Genomic DNA, 15,332 nt, shown 5'->3' on the forward strand with positions numbered 1-15,332 from the left:
TATGTCTTCTTGGCCAGAGCCAGGTAGAATGAATGGCCAGAATGAATCTAGAGTTTATCAGAGTCACCTCTAGGGGGCGTCTACCTATGGTCGTAAACCTCCTCCAGAGACGCAGGCCTACTACCATTTCCAAGGAGCCATGCATTCTTCAACATCCACTTGTTAACAGACTGTAGGAAAAGAGCAGAGGAGTGACCGCAATGAAAACCATAGCATACAGCACTCCTGGCTGAGGGGAGAGCGAGTGAGAAGACCTCAAGAGGTGTACGTGCTGGGGTGTGAGAGGAAGGTCAAGGAGGTCATCCAGGCTCAGTCAAGGCCACTAGAGGGAGCGGGGAAGGAAAAGGCTCAAGGGGTGGCTGGCCTCGGAGGCCATGACCAGGATGGAAAGAGTCCATGTCCCGTGCTATGGCAGCCTCTGGAAGCTGTATCCAAGGGCAGCTCTGGATGCTCCAAGAAGCATGGACGGTAGAGGTGGGAGGCAAGCTGGGGCACCAGTCAGGAGGCATCTTGGGGATTCATGGGGAGAGATGGTGGTGGCTGGACTGGGGAATATGAGGCCCCCATAGAAGACTCCTCGCCTCCTTTCTCTCACAAGGAAGAGACTTACCCAAACCTAGGGACCTTCTCTGGGGACCAAAGTCTACCCACCCCATACTTGTTTTGCAATTCCGGAACTCCCAGGAGAAAAGCACTGCACTTGAGTCCCTGACTTATGGGAGCCAACGCTAGCACCAAAGGGCCTCTGGCATGGGCAGGGAAGGGCGACTCCAGGAAATTGGGAAGCACAGCTTTGTTGCTTGTTGTTGTCAGCTGCTATCGAGTCAGTCAACAACTCATGAGGACCCTGTGCATAACAGAACAAAACGCTGCCCATTCCTGCGCCATCCCCATCATGGGCTGCAGATGGGACCATGGTGATCCACAGGGTTTTCATTAGCTGATTTTGGGAAGTTGATTGCCAGGTCTTTCTTCCTAGTCCATCTTAGTCTGGAAGTTCTGCTGAAACGTGTTCAGCATCATAACAACACACAAGCCTCCACTGACAGCTGTGTGGTAGCTGTGCCTGAGGCCTGAGGTGCATTGGCCAGGAATCGAACCCTGGTCTCGGGCATGGAAGGTGAGAATTCTACCACTGAACCACCACTGCCCCCAAATACAGCTTTGCTGTTTAGTACAGGTAATGATGATAGCGTGAGTCTCAGTCTGTTTTCGTTTGTGAATTCCTGTATTTCTGGCTTGGTGGTCTCAAAGCCATTCTCCTTTGCTTGTAGCGAGGGAGAGAGAAGCAAAAGATGACAAATGAAAACCAGAAGTAGGAGCAGCCTAAAGCTAGGAGTGGCAGTTTATTTCCCCACGGGGAGCCCTTTCAAAGGCACCGCCTGGGTAACTGTATCTCCGCCTGCACCCCCATGCTGTTCCCTTCTCTATCTTTGGTGGGAATTGGGCACCCCAGTGTGAAAACACAGGCCTGCAACGTCCCCTTTAAGAACTGTCAGAGTCGGGGAGGCTGGCCAAGCTTGGGCTGGAGGTGGGGACAGCGGCGAAGAAAGAAAAAAAAGGGAGAGAGGCAGGAAAAGTTTTTTCAGAGGAAAATGCAGGGCTTGTCCTTAACCCTGACGTCAGACCTTGCTTTAATACAAGCCCCCAAGGGCTGGGAGAAGAGGCATAGCCGGCGCTCCTGATGGGCTAGGCCAGTGCCGGCCGGCTCCCCCCAGAGGTGGCGGGATCTGCTGGGCTGCTTGGTTGATGCCTTTGCCACTGACTTCCAGGCATGAGGTGGTTCCTGCCCTGGATGCTGGCAGCAGTGACCGCAGCCGCCGCGGGCAGCACCCTGGCTTTGGTGAGTCCTGCCTGGAGGGACTCAGAGAGGCCCAGCTTCTTTGGTCCCCCAGTCCTGCGGTATGACCCCTCTAGGGGTGGTGGACATTTGAGAGGTTCTGGAAGTGTAGGAGGAGACAGGGAGCTGCCCACTTAGGGGGCAAGGATGAGGCCCAGGGGTAGGGCTGCTCAGAGATAGTGGATCCTGGTCAGGTAGGAGGAGGGAAAACACCTGGGAGAAATACCCAGCCAGGTCCTCTATGCCCCCCTTTCCCGCCTGAAACAAAGCAGAAATGGACACCCACTGGGCCAGGAGTCGGGGGTTCTGAGCTCTAGACCCAGCCTTGCGCACACAGGCTGTGTGACCTTGGGCTAGTCACTCATCCTCTCTGAGCATCATAAACTGAGGAAGTTGTGGGGATACTTCTATAGCCCTTTGAGTTTGAAAAATGTGTCTGTAAGCGACAGCATCTCGGAGCCGCTGGAAATCCTACAGGGAGTGGAGACAGGAAAAGTCAGGAAAATGTGGACAGGAACATGCCAGCTTTCAACGAAAGCTCCGCACTTGAGCAAACAGAGCTGGGAAGGATTTCTAACCCTGACTGCTGCCACCTCGGGCTGGCATAGGCCTCTGCACTTCACGGATGTGCACATTTGGGTTCTGCTGTGAAGACCACTCTTCCCAGGGGGGCGTCCTGAGGAGTCTTTCTTTCCCACCTCCATTCCAGGGCAGACCAAGGGAAGGGACCAAGGTCTGCACCCCCAAGATGCCAGGGGAGCAAGACACGTGGCAGAATAAGAGGCTGGGTGTGGGACCAGGCGTGGTACGGGTGGCAAAGGCAGAGCGCAGATGGGCAGGAGGTGGGCGGGAGGTGGGCAGCTGGCAGAGCATTGGAATCTAAGACCCTGCAGCCCGGCCAGGGCCACTGCCAGTGGCAATGCCAAGGGACAAGGGGAAATGGTTGGAAGGGTTTATTACCCACCCACACCAAGGCTTCCTTTGGGATTAATATGCCCACTCATGGATGAAAAAATCGAGGCTCAGGGTTAAGCCACGTGCCCAGGGGCTCAAAGACTCTGATTCACCCAGATCTGAGGCTGAGAGTGGAGGGTGGCCCTAGGCCAGCTGCACTGTAGGAGCCGGGCAGTGGGTACACTCCCAGGGCCAGAGTGTGCAGAGTGTGGGCGGGACTGCGTCTGAACGCTTCACTGTTAAATCTATCTCCACCCCGTGCATAGTGCCTGCCCGGAGCTGGTGCTGAGCCATCCTTCAAAAAGGATGTGAGCTCCATTTTACAAATAGAAAGAAATGGAGTCTTAGGGGCAAGTAAAGGACTTGTCCAGGGCCTCACGGTAACTAGGGAGCCAGGGCTCAAACGGAGATCGTCTGATACCAAACTCCACTCTCTCTTGCTGAGCTCTCCCAGTTTAAGGGAAGCTGAGCACTTTCCATGGGTTGGAGCCACCAGAGAGAATCAGGTCGGCCTGGTTTCAGTGTCCCGGCACCAGCTCTGCAGGTCGTTCTGCCTGGGAGGGCAGGGAGTCCACGGAGACGAGGTGAGGGGGTTACAGCAGCTGGAGGCCGAGCCAGGAGAAGTCCTCCGTGTGTCTGAGTCCACTAGGGCCCCTGTTGCCTCCCCCGATCGGCAGGAGCTGGGGAAGATTTCCGAACAGAGCCCAGGGCTCAGCCAGAGGAATTGCAGCAAAGGAGAGGCGTTTCCTGATGGACCCAGACAGGGGATGAAGGGAAGGCTCCTGGGAGAGGCAGGATGAGCCCCTCTCCATGCAGTCCCCTCCTGGGGACCTTCTCTGGGGACCCAAGACTACCCACCCCCTGCTTGTTTCTTGATTCCGGAGCTTCTGGAACAAAGGCAAGGTGCTGGAGTTCTCAGGCAACTTAAAGCCCTCGGGAGCGAGCAGCCAGACAAATGGGAAAGGCCACACTCAGCAGCACTCAGAAACCAGCGCCTGGCTCTCCAGCCCGATTCCATACATGGCCATCCTTCCGGAGCTCATATGTGAAGGGAGTGCAAATCCAATCAGGGCTCCAGTGAAATTTTAATGGAAAAAGTGATTAGCCGCGTTCCTATGGAAGAAAAAGCACGTGAGAATTGCCAAGAACACTCTGAGGAAGCCAAGTTAGGAAGGAGGGCTTGCCCCATCAGATAGTAAAGCGTGATTTGAAAGTTCTGTAATCGAAGGAGGATGGTGCCAGCCCAGGAAGAGATAAACTGAGGAGAGGAAGCGAATAGTGAGTTCAGAAACCTAGCCAAGGACACCGGGGAATTTGATATTTGATAAAGTTGCTCTGCAGACAGGGATTATCTTTTTTATCACTTCCTTCCCTTCCTTCTACATTTATTGAAGGGGCTCCATTTGGTAAGCATTACTAAGTATTGTGTCAAATGCTGTGTCTGTATGTGTGTTTGTGTACATAATATATAAACCTACTTCAGTTCGTCTAACAAATATTTATTAACATTTATTAAGCACCTCCTATCATTCTCATGGCATCCCTGGAGGGTGGAACCAGTCAGCGGGCTCAGCTACTAATTGAAAGGCTAGTGGTTTAAACCTACCCGGAGGCACCTTGGAAGAAAAGCCTGGCGATCTACTTCCAAAAAATCAGCCATTGCAAATGCTATGGAGCACAGTTCTACTCTGAGACAAATGGGGTTGCTGTAAGTTGGAATCGACTTGATGGCAACTAGTTGTTGGTTGCTAATTTTTATAACAATACTAAGGAGCCCTTGCAGTGCAGTGGTTAAGTGCTGGACGGCTAACCAAAAGGCCAGTAGTTTGAACCTACCAGCCACTCTGAGGGAGAAAGATGTGGCTGTCTGCTTCCGTAGAGATTACCGCCTTGGAGACCCTATGGAGCAGTTCTACTCTGTCCTATAGGGTCACCAAGAGGCAGAATTGACTCAGCAGCAATGGGTATAACAATACTATTAAGCAAATATAGCTGTGACTACTGAGGATCAGAGAGGTTAAGTAATTTGCCCAAGGTTACACAGCTGGTAATCAGTAGAGCAGAGGTTTGAACCCAGGTCCAGCTCTTAGCATTGCAGCCTTCTGCCTCCCTGATCCATGTATTTGTGCAGAAATGAGGTGCACACAGTCCTTGTCCCCACAGAGCTTGCAGACTTCGGGGAAGCTGGCACATACCCACAGGTCTGAATGAGGGCACGGGGTGATGTCATCCAGGATGGAGAGCCTGGGTGTGGGCTCTGCCACAGGCAAGTCCCTTAACCACACCAGACTCACTGTCCTCATTACCTAACGGGAACCAATGACCTCAGCTCTCTGCTCTTGAGGGGTGAACCATGAGTGTTTGAGGGGGAACTCTGAGTTGTGTGGAACTGGGCAAACAAATGCTTTGGTAATAAATCCTAGGCAAACGTTACATCTGTAGTGGTCTGTGTACGGGTCTACGCAGGTGAGACCCACAAGTTTCCTCCCATATAAATGTGTGTGGTCTATGTATAGGGGTACAGGTGTGGGGGGAATGTGTCTATGTGTGCATGTGTCTGTGATAATGTGGGGTGTCTGAGTGTGTACGCCTCTGGGGTGTGTGAGTGAGGGTGTGTATCCAAGAGACTGTGGGGTGCCGGAGTGTGTAAGCTCCATGGTGTGTGTGAGTGGACGTGTGTGTGTTTGTGAGATTATGTGGTGTCTGAGTGTGTAAGCCTCTGGGGTACGTGTGGGTAAGGGTGTGTGCATCTGTGAGATTGTGGATATCTAAGTGTGTAAGCCTACATCTTGCGTGTGTGGATGAGGGTGTGTGTCTGTGAGAATATGGGGTGCATGTGTCTGTGAGATTGTGGGGTATCTGAGTGTGTAAGCCTCTGTAGTATGTGTGGGTGGAGGTGTGTGTGTCTGTGAGATTATGGGGTGTGTGTGAGTAAGGGTGTGTTTGTGAGCTTGTGGGGCATCAGAGTGTATATGCCTCCATAATGTGTGTGGGTGAGGTGTGTGTGTCCATGAGATTGTGGGGTGTCTGAGTGTGTAAGCTTCTACTGTGTGTGTGATGGGTAAAGTGTGTGCCTCTGTGAGAACTAGGGTGCCTGAGAGTGTGAGTCTTCAAGGTGTGGGTGGGTGACAGGTGTGTGCAGGGTGTGGAATGCAAACTCACTCTGTGCTTCCAGAACCTGTGGACTTGGGTATATGGCAAAATATCCCCTTTAAAAACGAGAAGAATGTAACAATAAGCCTTATTTTACCTCTCCTGGTTCTAGTCTGGATCCGAGTTCGCATTTCAAGCCAGCCCAGGCCCCATGCCCATCACCTCCCTGTGTGGAGCCTCTTCAGGCTGCTAGAACCTTCTGCTCCCAGCCCTGGATGCCTCCTGCCACAGCTGGTCAGGCGATGGCCTCATCCGCCTTGGCACAGCACCTGGTAGGAAGGGTGTAGGAGCAGGCCTCTGGCAGAGCCGCCGGGCTTCTGGGGGGACAGAACTCCACCCGTGGGTAGGTCAGCACCCTGGCCTCTGCACAGACACCCCTCCCCAGGTCTAAGACAAGGCCCCTGCCCTGTGCCAGCAAAGCAGCCCAAGGCCAGGAGGCCACCTTTGACTCCTGCAAACAGAAACCCCCGGGTTCCTCCCAGGAGTCTCCACCAACTCTCTGGGCAGCAGGTAGGGGTGGCTATACACACCTGCGGATCCCAGCGTGGGAGGGGATGGAGGCAAACCGGTTTTGGTCCAGGGCAGGGCCCCACAGGGCCTGGGAAGGTCGCCAGCTACAGCTCAGGAAGCAAAGGCGAGGGAGGAAGCGTCTTACAGAGCTGCATAACGCTGCAAATGTCTGAGAGTGGGGATCCGGCACATTTCCAACCACCCAGCAACTCCCAGTGAGCACCCGGCTGTCCAGTAACAAGGGCGATAATAAGGCAAACATTGACTTAGCACTCACCATTTTCTGGCACAGTGTCCTAAAACACGTTGCCATCGACTCCATTCTGACTCATAGCAGCCCTGTAGGACAGAGTAGAACGTCCTCATAGGGTTTCCAAGGCTGTAATTCCTATAGGAGCAGACTGCCACATCTTTCTCCCACGGAGAGGCTGGTGGCTTCCAACTGCTGACCTTTTGGTTAGCAACCGAGCCCTTATCCACTGTGCTACCAGGAAGCTGTCAGTGTTCTACGCTTTCTGCATATGTCAGCTGCATTGAAACCCACACACACCTATGAGACAAGTATGATTATTATGGCCTAGATTGCACTGTCCAATCACTAGCCACCAGCCACGTGAGACTAGTGACCACTTGAAATGTGCCTAGTCCTGTTGAGTTGTGCTTTAGGTGTAGAACGCACACTGGATCCAAAGGCTTAGTAGGCATGCAAGAATGTAAAATTCTCCTTAGTAATCGCTTTATATTGACTCCATGTTGAAATAACATTTTGAATATATTGGATTATTTTTGTTAGGCACTGTTAAGTTGATTCCAATGCATAGTGACCCCACGTGACAGAGTAGAGCTGCCCATAGGGTTTTCTAGGCTGTAATCTTTATGGGAGCAAATTGCCAGGTCTTTCTCCAGCAGAGCCGCTGCGTGGGTTCAAACCCCTAACCTTTCGGTTAGCAGCTGAGCGCTTAACAATTGTGTCACCAGGTCTCTTCTATATTGAGTTAAAGAATATATTATTAAAATACATTTTACCTGTTGTTTCTTTTACATTTTTAATGTGAAGCCTAGAAAATGAAAAATTCTGAACGGTGGCTCACGATTCCTAATGGCGGTTCCATGGTGAATTCTCACCTTCCATGTGGGAGACTTAGGTTTAATTCCTGGCCAGTGACCCTCATGAGCAGCCACCACCCATCTGTCAGTGGAGGCTTGCTTGTTGCTATGATGCTGAACAGGTTTCAGCTGAGCTTCCAGACTTTTTTTTTTCAGACTAAGATTAGGAAGAAAGGCCTGGCAATCTACTTCTGAAAATCAGCCAATGAAAACGCTATGGACCACAATGCTTGGATGAATGTGCCATCGATCATGGGGATGGCGAAAGATCAGGCAGCGTTTCATTCCATTGTGCATGGGGTCGCCGTGAGTCAGAGGCCAAGTTGTTGGCAGCTAATAACAACATACTTCACTAGACAGCGCTTCTCTAGAAACTAGTGAACATAAAGGTATAACAACAGATGAAGAAGGAAAATTACTGAGGGTCCTAACCCCAGCTCCTCTATTTACAAGCTGCCCAACTTCAGCCAAGTAGCTCAGCCTACCTGAACCAATTTCCTCATCTGTAAATAGGCAGAATATTAGTATTCACTTCTTGGGGTTGTGATGAGAATTAAAGAATGAAGTGGAGCTAAAGCACCTGAGGCCCCTGGGATAGTTGACCACTGTTCAATAGCAGAGGGGGAATCCCAACTTCAGCGGGTCTGAGCCAGCAGGAGCTCACAAAGACCCAGGCTCAGCGCTGGGGGATGGGACCGGGGGCTGGGCTGGGTCAGAGCCCGGCGTCTGCAGAGCCCAGGGCTCCACGTCCTGAGCCACCTGCCGGCCACATCTACGGGGAGTCAGTGAACACTAACCCTCTGGGGGACGGAAATGCTGCAGCAGAGCCCAGGGCTCCACATCCTGAGCCACCTGCCGGCCACATCTACGGGGAGTCAGTGAACACTTACCCTCTGGGGGACGGAAATGCTGCTGCTGATGATGGTAAGGATTGTAGGTGAGGCTTGTCTCTTCCAAACCTGAGTCCGGACAAGAAAGGCCCTGAAGGATGACCTTGATTGTCATTGCTCATCCACTTACTTGTTCCAGGGACACTAACTGTCCCCACGATGTGGGGACCACCTTCCTGCTTCTAAGGAAATAAAAACAGAGTAGGCCTCTGCTCCCAGAGGGCTTCCAATGGCTGACTTCTCGGAAGTAGATCGCCAGGCCTTTCTTCCGACACACCTCTATGTGGACTCGAACCTCCAACCTTTCCATGAGCAGCTGAGCATGTAAACCGTTTGCACCACCCAGGGACCCCAGATAAACAGTCCTCTCTGTTCCCATTATGGAGGATGGTCTGCATGTTGCAGGTGGATCTTTAAACAAGCAGAGGAGAGAGTGGTGAGGACCCAGGTAGAGGGGAAACTCAGAGGGCTGCGGGAGGTGGGAAAATGCCATTCCTGGGCCCTGAGCCTGATGTCCTGGGTGGTGCCCAGGCACCTGCATGTTCACTTGGGCCCCGAGGGCTCTCTTGCACACCTGATCTTCAAACCACTGCATTAGGTAGACCCTGGCTCTCCTCCAGCCTGATAGTCTGTTAATCGGCCGACTCCATTCTCCTCTCTGTGAGAGAATGGGGGGAGAGTGAGACAGAACCGGGGAGAAGAAACAGGCCTCTCAAAATGTGAATAATGGACATTCCAGCCCAGTGAGATAAAATCCACACCGCCCACCGCCCCCCATCCCCGGCTCCTAATCCGGAGGCAAGTCCAGGCTTGGGGTGTTGATTGTGGATCTGCTAGACCCGGTGGCAGCTGGGGGAGAGGAAATGAGAGCCTAGGCCCAAAGGAGGAAGGATAGGGTCCTCACCTGTGCCTCAGGATCCTGTGTCAAGTCTGGGAGTGGAGAGAGTCAATGTGCGCTGGGAGTCCACCCGGGGCTGGATGGTGCCGGGGCCGGGGGTCTAAGAGAGAAGTATATTCTGAGGGTGCAGAGGCTCAGACAGTGCCCTAGGGGGAAACTGGTGGGCTAGCCTGGGCAGCTAGGCCAGTAACCAGTTGCCATCGAGTTGACTTCAACTCATGGTGACCCCAACTCATGGCGACCCCATGTGTGTCAGAGTAGAACTATGCTCCACAGGGTTTTCGATGGCGGTTTTCCAGAAGTAGATCTCCAGGCCTTTCTTCTGAGGTGCCTCTGGGTGGACTCAAACCCTAATCTTTTGGTTAGCAGCCGAGCACGTTAACTGTTTGCGCCACCCAGGGGCTCCGGATAGCTAGAAGGCGAGGGAAGATTGCTCACCACTGTGTGACCTTAGGTAAGTCCCTTGCCAACTCTGCGCCCATTTTCTCATCTTAACACAGAGAGCTTGGACTTGATCCCTGAGTTTGCTCCCGCCAGAGCCACTGCTTCATTCATGGGGTGGCTCCATCATTCCCCGAGTACATGGCTCCTGAGCTTCAGTTCTTTTGTTGTTGTTGTGTTGTTGAGAATATACGCAGCAAAACATACACCAATTCAACCATTTCCACGTGTACAGTTCTGTGACATTGACTATATTCTTTGAGTTATGTAGCCACTCTCACCTTCCTTTTCTGAGTTGTTCCTCCCCATTAACACGGACTCATTGTACCCTAAGGTTCCTATCTAATCTTTGCAGTTGCTGTTGTCACTTTGATTCTGAACAGATAAAAAGATCAAACCAAACCCACTGGGCTCGAGTCGAATCAGACCCAATAGGACAGAGTAGAACTGCCCCATACGGTTCCCAAGGAGTGCCTGGTGGATTTGAACTGCCGACATTTTGATTAGTTGCCATAGGTCTTAACCACTATGCCACCACGGTTTCCAGTACAGGTATTTCTTATGAAAGCACACTGCTCGTGGCAGACCTTTTAGCTAGTGGCCTCATAAGGCTGCTGCTTCGGTAAGGGTGCTATTGGCCTTTGCATCCAAAGAGGTGCGTCCCACACTCTGGGGTGTCCCTCTAAGTTGTCCAGAAATGTTCTCCTCTCGGCCCACACCTCCTCTGTCAACCCTCTGGGTGTACCGCTCTCGGGCCCATTCCATCCTTGTGAAACTATGAAACGTGAAATGCTGAACCTCTCGGGGCTCTCACCTTCTGTATTTTCCAGGCAGACCCTGGGGGAAGAACTTTCCAGTGCTGTCTGCTAAGATGGGTGCCTGGCCCCTCAGGCTACTGGCTCGGGGAGGATTCAGAGTTTTAGACCTTCTCATTCCTAGGTGATCCTTGAGGTCTTCCAGGTTCAGGCAGCATCACTGTAGATAGTGGGGTGCCACTGGAGCATCCTCAGTTCCCACGGCCTCCCCCATCTTGGTGAGTCTTGCCTCCGTGGGCTGGATCAGGAGTCCGTGGTGGTGTAAATGGTTAACATGCTCAGCTGCTCACCAAAACGTTGGAGGTTCCAGTCCACCCAGAGTTGCCCCAGAAGGAAGCCCTGGTGGGCTACTTCTGAAGTACCAACCATTGAACCACAGGGCCCAGTTCCACTCTGACACACATGGGATCGCCATGAGTCAGACTCAACTCGATGGCAACTGGTTTGATCTGGGTTTTTTGGTGCCCACCTCATCGGGTTGTTTTGATCACATCTGACACAATGGCGTGGCTGACTCTAGAATGGCTCCCCATCTTGTCTTCCCCAGAGAAGGACACACATGACCCTGGCATGGGCTTCAAGGTACTTCAGTCCTCGGCCTCTGCCTGCCGTCTCCGTCTCCTTGAATCCTGAGCCCCTGCTGGTCATTGCTGCATGACACCAGGCTGCTCTTGCTCTTCCCTCAACACTCTGTCCTTGTTCTGTGTAAATACCTCCTCCTCCAGGGAGCACTCCCTGCCCCAATGCTGCATCCCCCTCCTTCTCCTCTTCATCTTGCCCTCACAGCCTGTGCCTAGACTACACTGAGATGCCCTGTAGTGGGACTGGTAGGTGCGATGGTTTATGAACTGGATGCTTGGGTTCGAATCTCAACTCTGCCACTTGCTAATGACCTTGGGCAAATTATTCAACTTTTCTGTGCCTCAGTTTGCCCATCTGTAAAATGAAGAAGATGATAATAAAAGCAGGCTGCCTCTTAGGGCTACCCTAAGGTTAAATTACTTATTTCAAATGTAGGCTAATGAAAGAAGCTTAAAAGAAGTAACCTGGAACAATGTGTAGCCCTTGAGTGGATTTTGATTCAAAGAAACCATTTATATATATATATATTTTGAGACAATCAGTGAAATTTGAATATGGAGTGGTTGTTAACTAGAAAAAACTGTAAAATTGTAATTAATTGTATTAGATGTGGTAATCATATGAGGGTTATATTTTTTTTAATTTCCTCACACTTCAGAGGAACCCTGGTAGCACAGTGGTTAAGAACTCGGCTGCTAACTAAAAGGTCAGCAGTTTGAATCCACCAGCCGCTCCTTGGAAACTCTATGGGGCAGTTCTACTCTGTCCTATAGGATCATTACGAATCAGAATCAACTCCACGGCAAAGGGTTTGATTGGCTTTTTGGCCACACTTCTGACTGGCACACTGAAGTATTTACAGGTAAAGTCACAAGATGTCTGGGGCTCGCTTTAAAATACACAAGAATAAAAAAGCAATTGTGTGAACGACACAAGATCAGCACGGTGCTGATAATTGCTGAAGCTGGTTCATTATATCAGTCTCTAGACTTGCGAAAATTCAAACGTGTCTCTGACAAAGGATGTTTTAAATTAGTTAGTGCATTTAAACTGCTGAGAACAATGCCTGGCATGCGGCCTGCACTCCATAATAGTTAGCTATCATTCTTCTCGTCTATGTTCTCACTATCTGTCACTCTATAACAGAAGTCAGCAAATGTTTTCCGTAAAGGGTCAGATAGTAAATATTCTAGGCTTTGAGGGCAATGTCTGAGCCTCATGTCGCATATTCTTCTTCTTTTCTTTGACAACCGTTTAAGAATGTAAAGACCATTCTTGGCTCGAAAACTGCCCTTGGATAGCATATGGCCCGTGTGTTGCAGTTGCCGACCCTTGCTTGGTCAGGCCTCCTTCTCCTCAGGCATTCCTGGGACCTTGTCCTCTGCACTTTGCACTGCATTGGGAACTCAATGGATGCTTTACACATATTTGGTGAATGAATGAATGAACAAACGAAGGAATGAATAAGTGCATGGATGAGGAAAGACTCTGTCAAACGAGGGCTCGTTATTTAGAAAGAAACCTGGCTTCTTGCCCCTTCTACCCTCTCCGTAAAAAAACACTCACAGGCTGAATGTTGATAAAACCAATTAGCCATGATGAGCCGCCTGGCCAAGGCTGAGTCAGCTCAGTGCCTTCATTCTCTGGAAGCCTCCCTGCCTTCCAGCGGTGCAGTGTGGAGGGCACTGGGCAGAGCCTGTGCGTGGGGACCAAGTCCAACAAACTCTAGGCCCAGGCTGCCTTCAGGGGGCTGGAGCCAAGTGCTTTCCCAGAATGGGCTTAACCAGGACTGTTCTCCAAGTTCCCACCCGAAGGGCAGCCCCAGGATGTGGAGCCTGACCCCTGGGAGGGGCTCCAAAAATAGGTGCTGACCAAGGGCACTGGCTGACCAAGTCAGTTGCCCTGAGAACCGTGACCACAAGGCAGTGGAGGTAGGCAGAATCCCACATACCTGGGTGTCTGCCTGGGCTCTGAATATCTGCATTCCTCCACTTTCCCCAGGGCCTCTCTTTTCAGTGAAGTAGAGAACAGAAACTGCTTCCAGGCAGGACAACCCTTTCCAAAGAATTCCAGGGCCCAGTTGGGCCTGCTCTGGTCATTCCTGCCTCAACCCTGCCCCCTTGTGGATCATCTGGGTGCAGCCTCCCAGACCCTGATGGGATTCCAGGGCTACAAAGCAAAGACCCCGAGCATTCAACACCATCTACTGAGCGCTTGCCCAAGGTGTACCACGTATAGTGCCTGGCCCCAAGGAAGCAGAAGGGAGCAACCTGGACCCAGAATACCCACAAGGGGTTAGTCTCCTCTTCTGGGGTCCTTGGCAACCTGGCCCAACTTCATTACTACCCTCTACTATGAATCGACTTGACGGCACTGGGTTTTTTACTCTAGGTAGTAATCACTTACGATCCATCTAGCCTGTGTATTCCCTGCAGGCAAGAACCCTGTCTTGTTCATTTGAGCACCTACGACTAGCAGGTGCTTAGTGCCTGTGACGGGTGGTTGAAGGAGTGAATGAATGAATGAGTGAATGAATGACAGATAATGCAGCATGGTAAGTAAGAGTGAGGACTCTGGAGGGACTCTCTGGGTCACATACTACTTCCCAGCTGTGAGACCTCGAGCAAGTTCCTAAGCCCGTCTAAGCCTCAGTTCCCTCATCTGTGAGATGGCCATAATACCAGTAACTGCTCACAGCACTTTTCATTAAGGACCTTGTCATCACTACCATTTTAGGAGGAAATGGAGGTTCAGAGATGGTGAGCGCTGCCCCAGGTCAGAGCTTGTGCAGACGGGCTTGGGAAACCTATCTCCCCTTCCCAGTGCCTTGTCCATGCATGGACCACACACTCTCGAAAGATGACAGCATCCATCTCCCTCACCCCCTGGCCCATCCCGCCAAGGCCAGCCTCCTGCTTTCTGCTTCCATGCCCACTGCTGTTTGTTTTTGGTGGTTTGTTTTGTTGGTTCACTGAAGTGAAACTCACGTACAGGGTCAAATCATAGCCTTACGTGTTCTCTGGCCCGACTCCCCAGAGAGCTGGGAAATGCTATAAAATCATAGTTACCACCCTTCCTTTCAACATCTCCCGAGCACATATGCAGCACTTGCTACCTGGTCTTTCATTTTGATTTTTTTTTTCTTCGTGATTTTAATCAGCTCAAGATTGCCCAATAAAGATGCGATTGAAGGAATCAATTCATGTGTGTTAATCTGCCTGATGGTTACCAAAGGAGCCCTGGTGGCACGGTGGTTAAAGCGTTTGACTGCTAATTGAAATGCTGGTGGTTCGAACCCACCAGCCGACCCTCAGGAGAAAGATGGGGGAGTCTGCTCTCAGATTAAAAAACCGCTGCTATGGAGTCAGTTCTGACTCACGCTGTTCCTAGAGGACACAGTACAACTGTCTTATAGAGTTTCTATGGCTCGGCCAGTGGATTCGAACTGCTGACCTTCTGGTTAGCAGCCGAGCCCCCAGCCATCGTGCCGAGCCTCTGTGTGGCCTTCAGGGATTGATTCTGAGTCGAGGCAACCCCCTGCGTCTCTGAACTGCGCTCCGTGGGGTTTTCATGTCTCGGTTGTGCCTTTTGGGAAGGGGTCCACCAGGCCCTTCTTCTGAGGTGCCTCTGGGAGGGTTTGCACCACCTTTCTGTTTTTTTTTTTTTTTCCTGTTAGTAGCCCAGCTCTTAACCATTTTCACCACCAGCCTAAGTTTAGGTACATGGACGTGTACGTGTGTGTATATGACAATTACGGAGTTGCTCTTCCTTGTGTATTTTCCCATTTTTCAGTCTTTTAACAAGATATCAAGGGGAAAGTACAATATAGCTTTTCCCCATGAAACCACAGAATGTGTATGCGTGCATCAGGCCTGCGTTAGCCGTATCATGGGAGGTAGTTAAGGGCGTCGATGGGTAATGCGTGAACATGTGAGTGCTACAAATATAAAATGTTCAAAACAGGACGACAGCCTAGAGCCCAGTGCCTCCCCTTCCCCTGCCCAGTATTCGAAGGCATCCCCATAAAAATCGCCAGGGTGCAGGCCAAACTGCGGATTTCCGGCCCCAACCTAGAACAACTGAAGCTGGGTATTCAAAGCAGGGCCCAGGCATCCGTATTGAATGAGCTCCATCAGCCAGTG

General features: G+C 51.3%; 1 protein-coding gene across 1 annotated transcript in view; it reads left to right on the forward strand.

Moving 5' to 3' along the window:
- The first annotated feature begins 1,517 nt into the window (after nucleotides 1-1,517).
- Nucleotides 1,518-15,332, forward strand: part of CCN4 (cellular communication network factor 4) — a 39,256-nt gene continuing 25,441 nt past the window's right edge. Inside the window, exon 1 of the mRNA XM_010588508.3 lies at nucleotides 1,518-1,843. Within this exon, the coding sequence (XP_010586810.1) occupies nucleotides 1,775-1,843 (69 nt within the window). The 5' untranslated portion in view covers nucleotides 1,518-1,774. The remainder of the gene's footprint in view (nucleotides 1,844-15,332) is intronic.

The sequence above is a fragment of the Loxodonta africana genome, chromosome 14 (assembly GCF_030014295.1).
Source record: "Loxodonta africana isolate mLoxAfr1 chromosome 14, mLoxAfr1.hap2, whole genome shotgun sequence".
Taxonomy (NCBI): domain Eukaryota; kingdom Metazoa; phylum Chordata; class Mammalia; order Proboscidea; family Elephantidae; genus Loxodonta; species Loxodonta africana.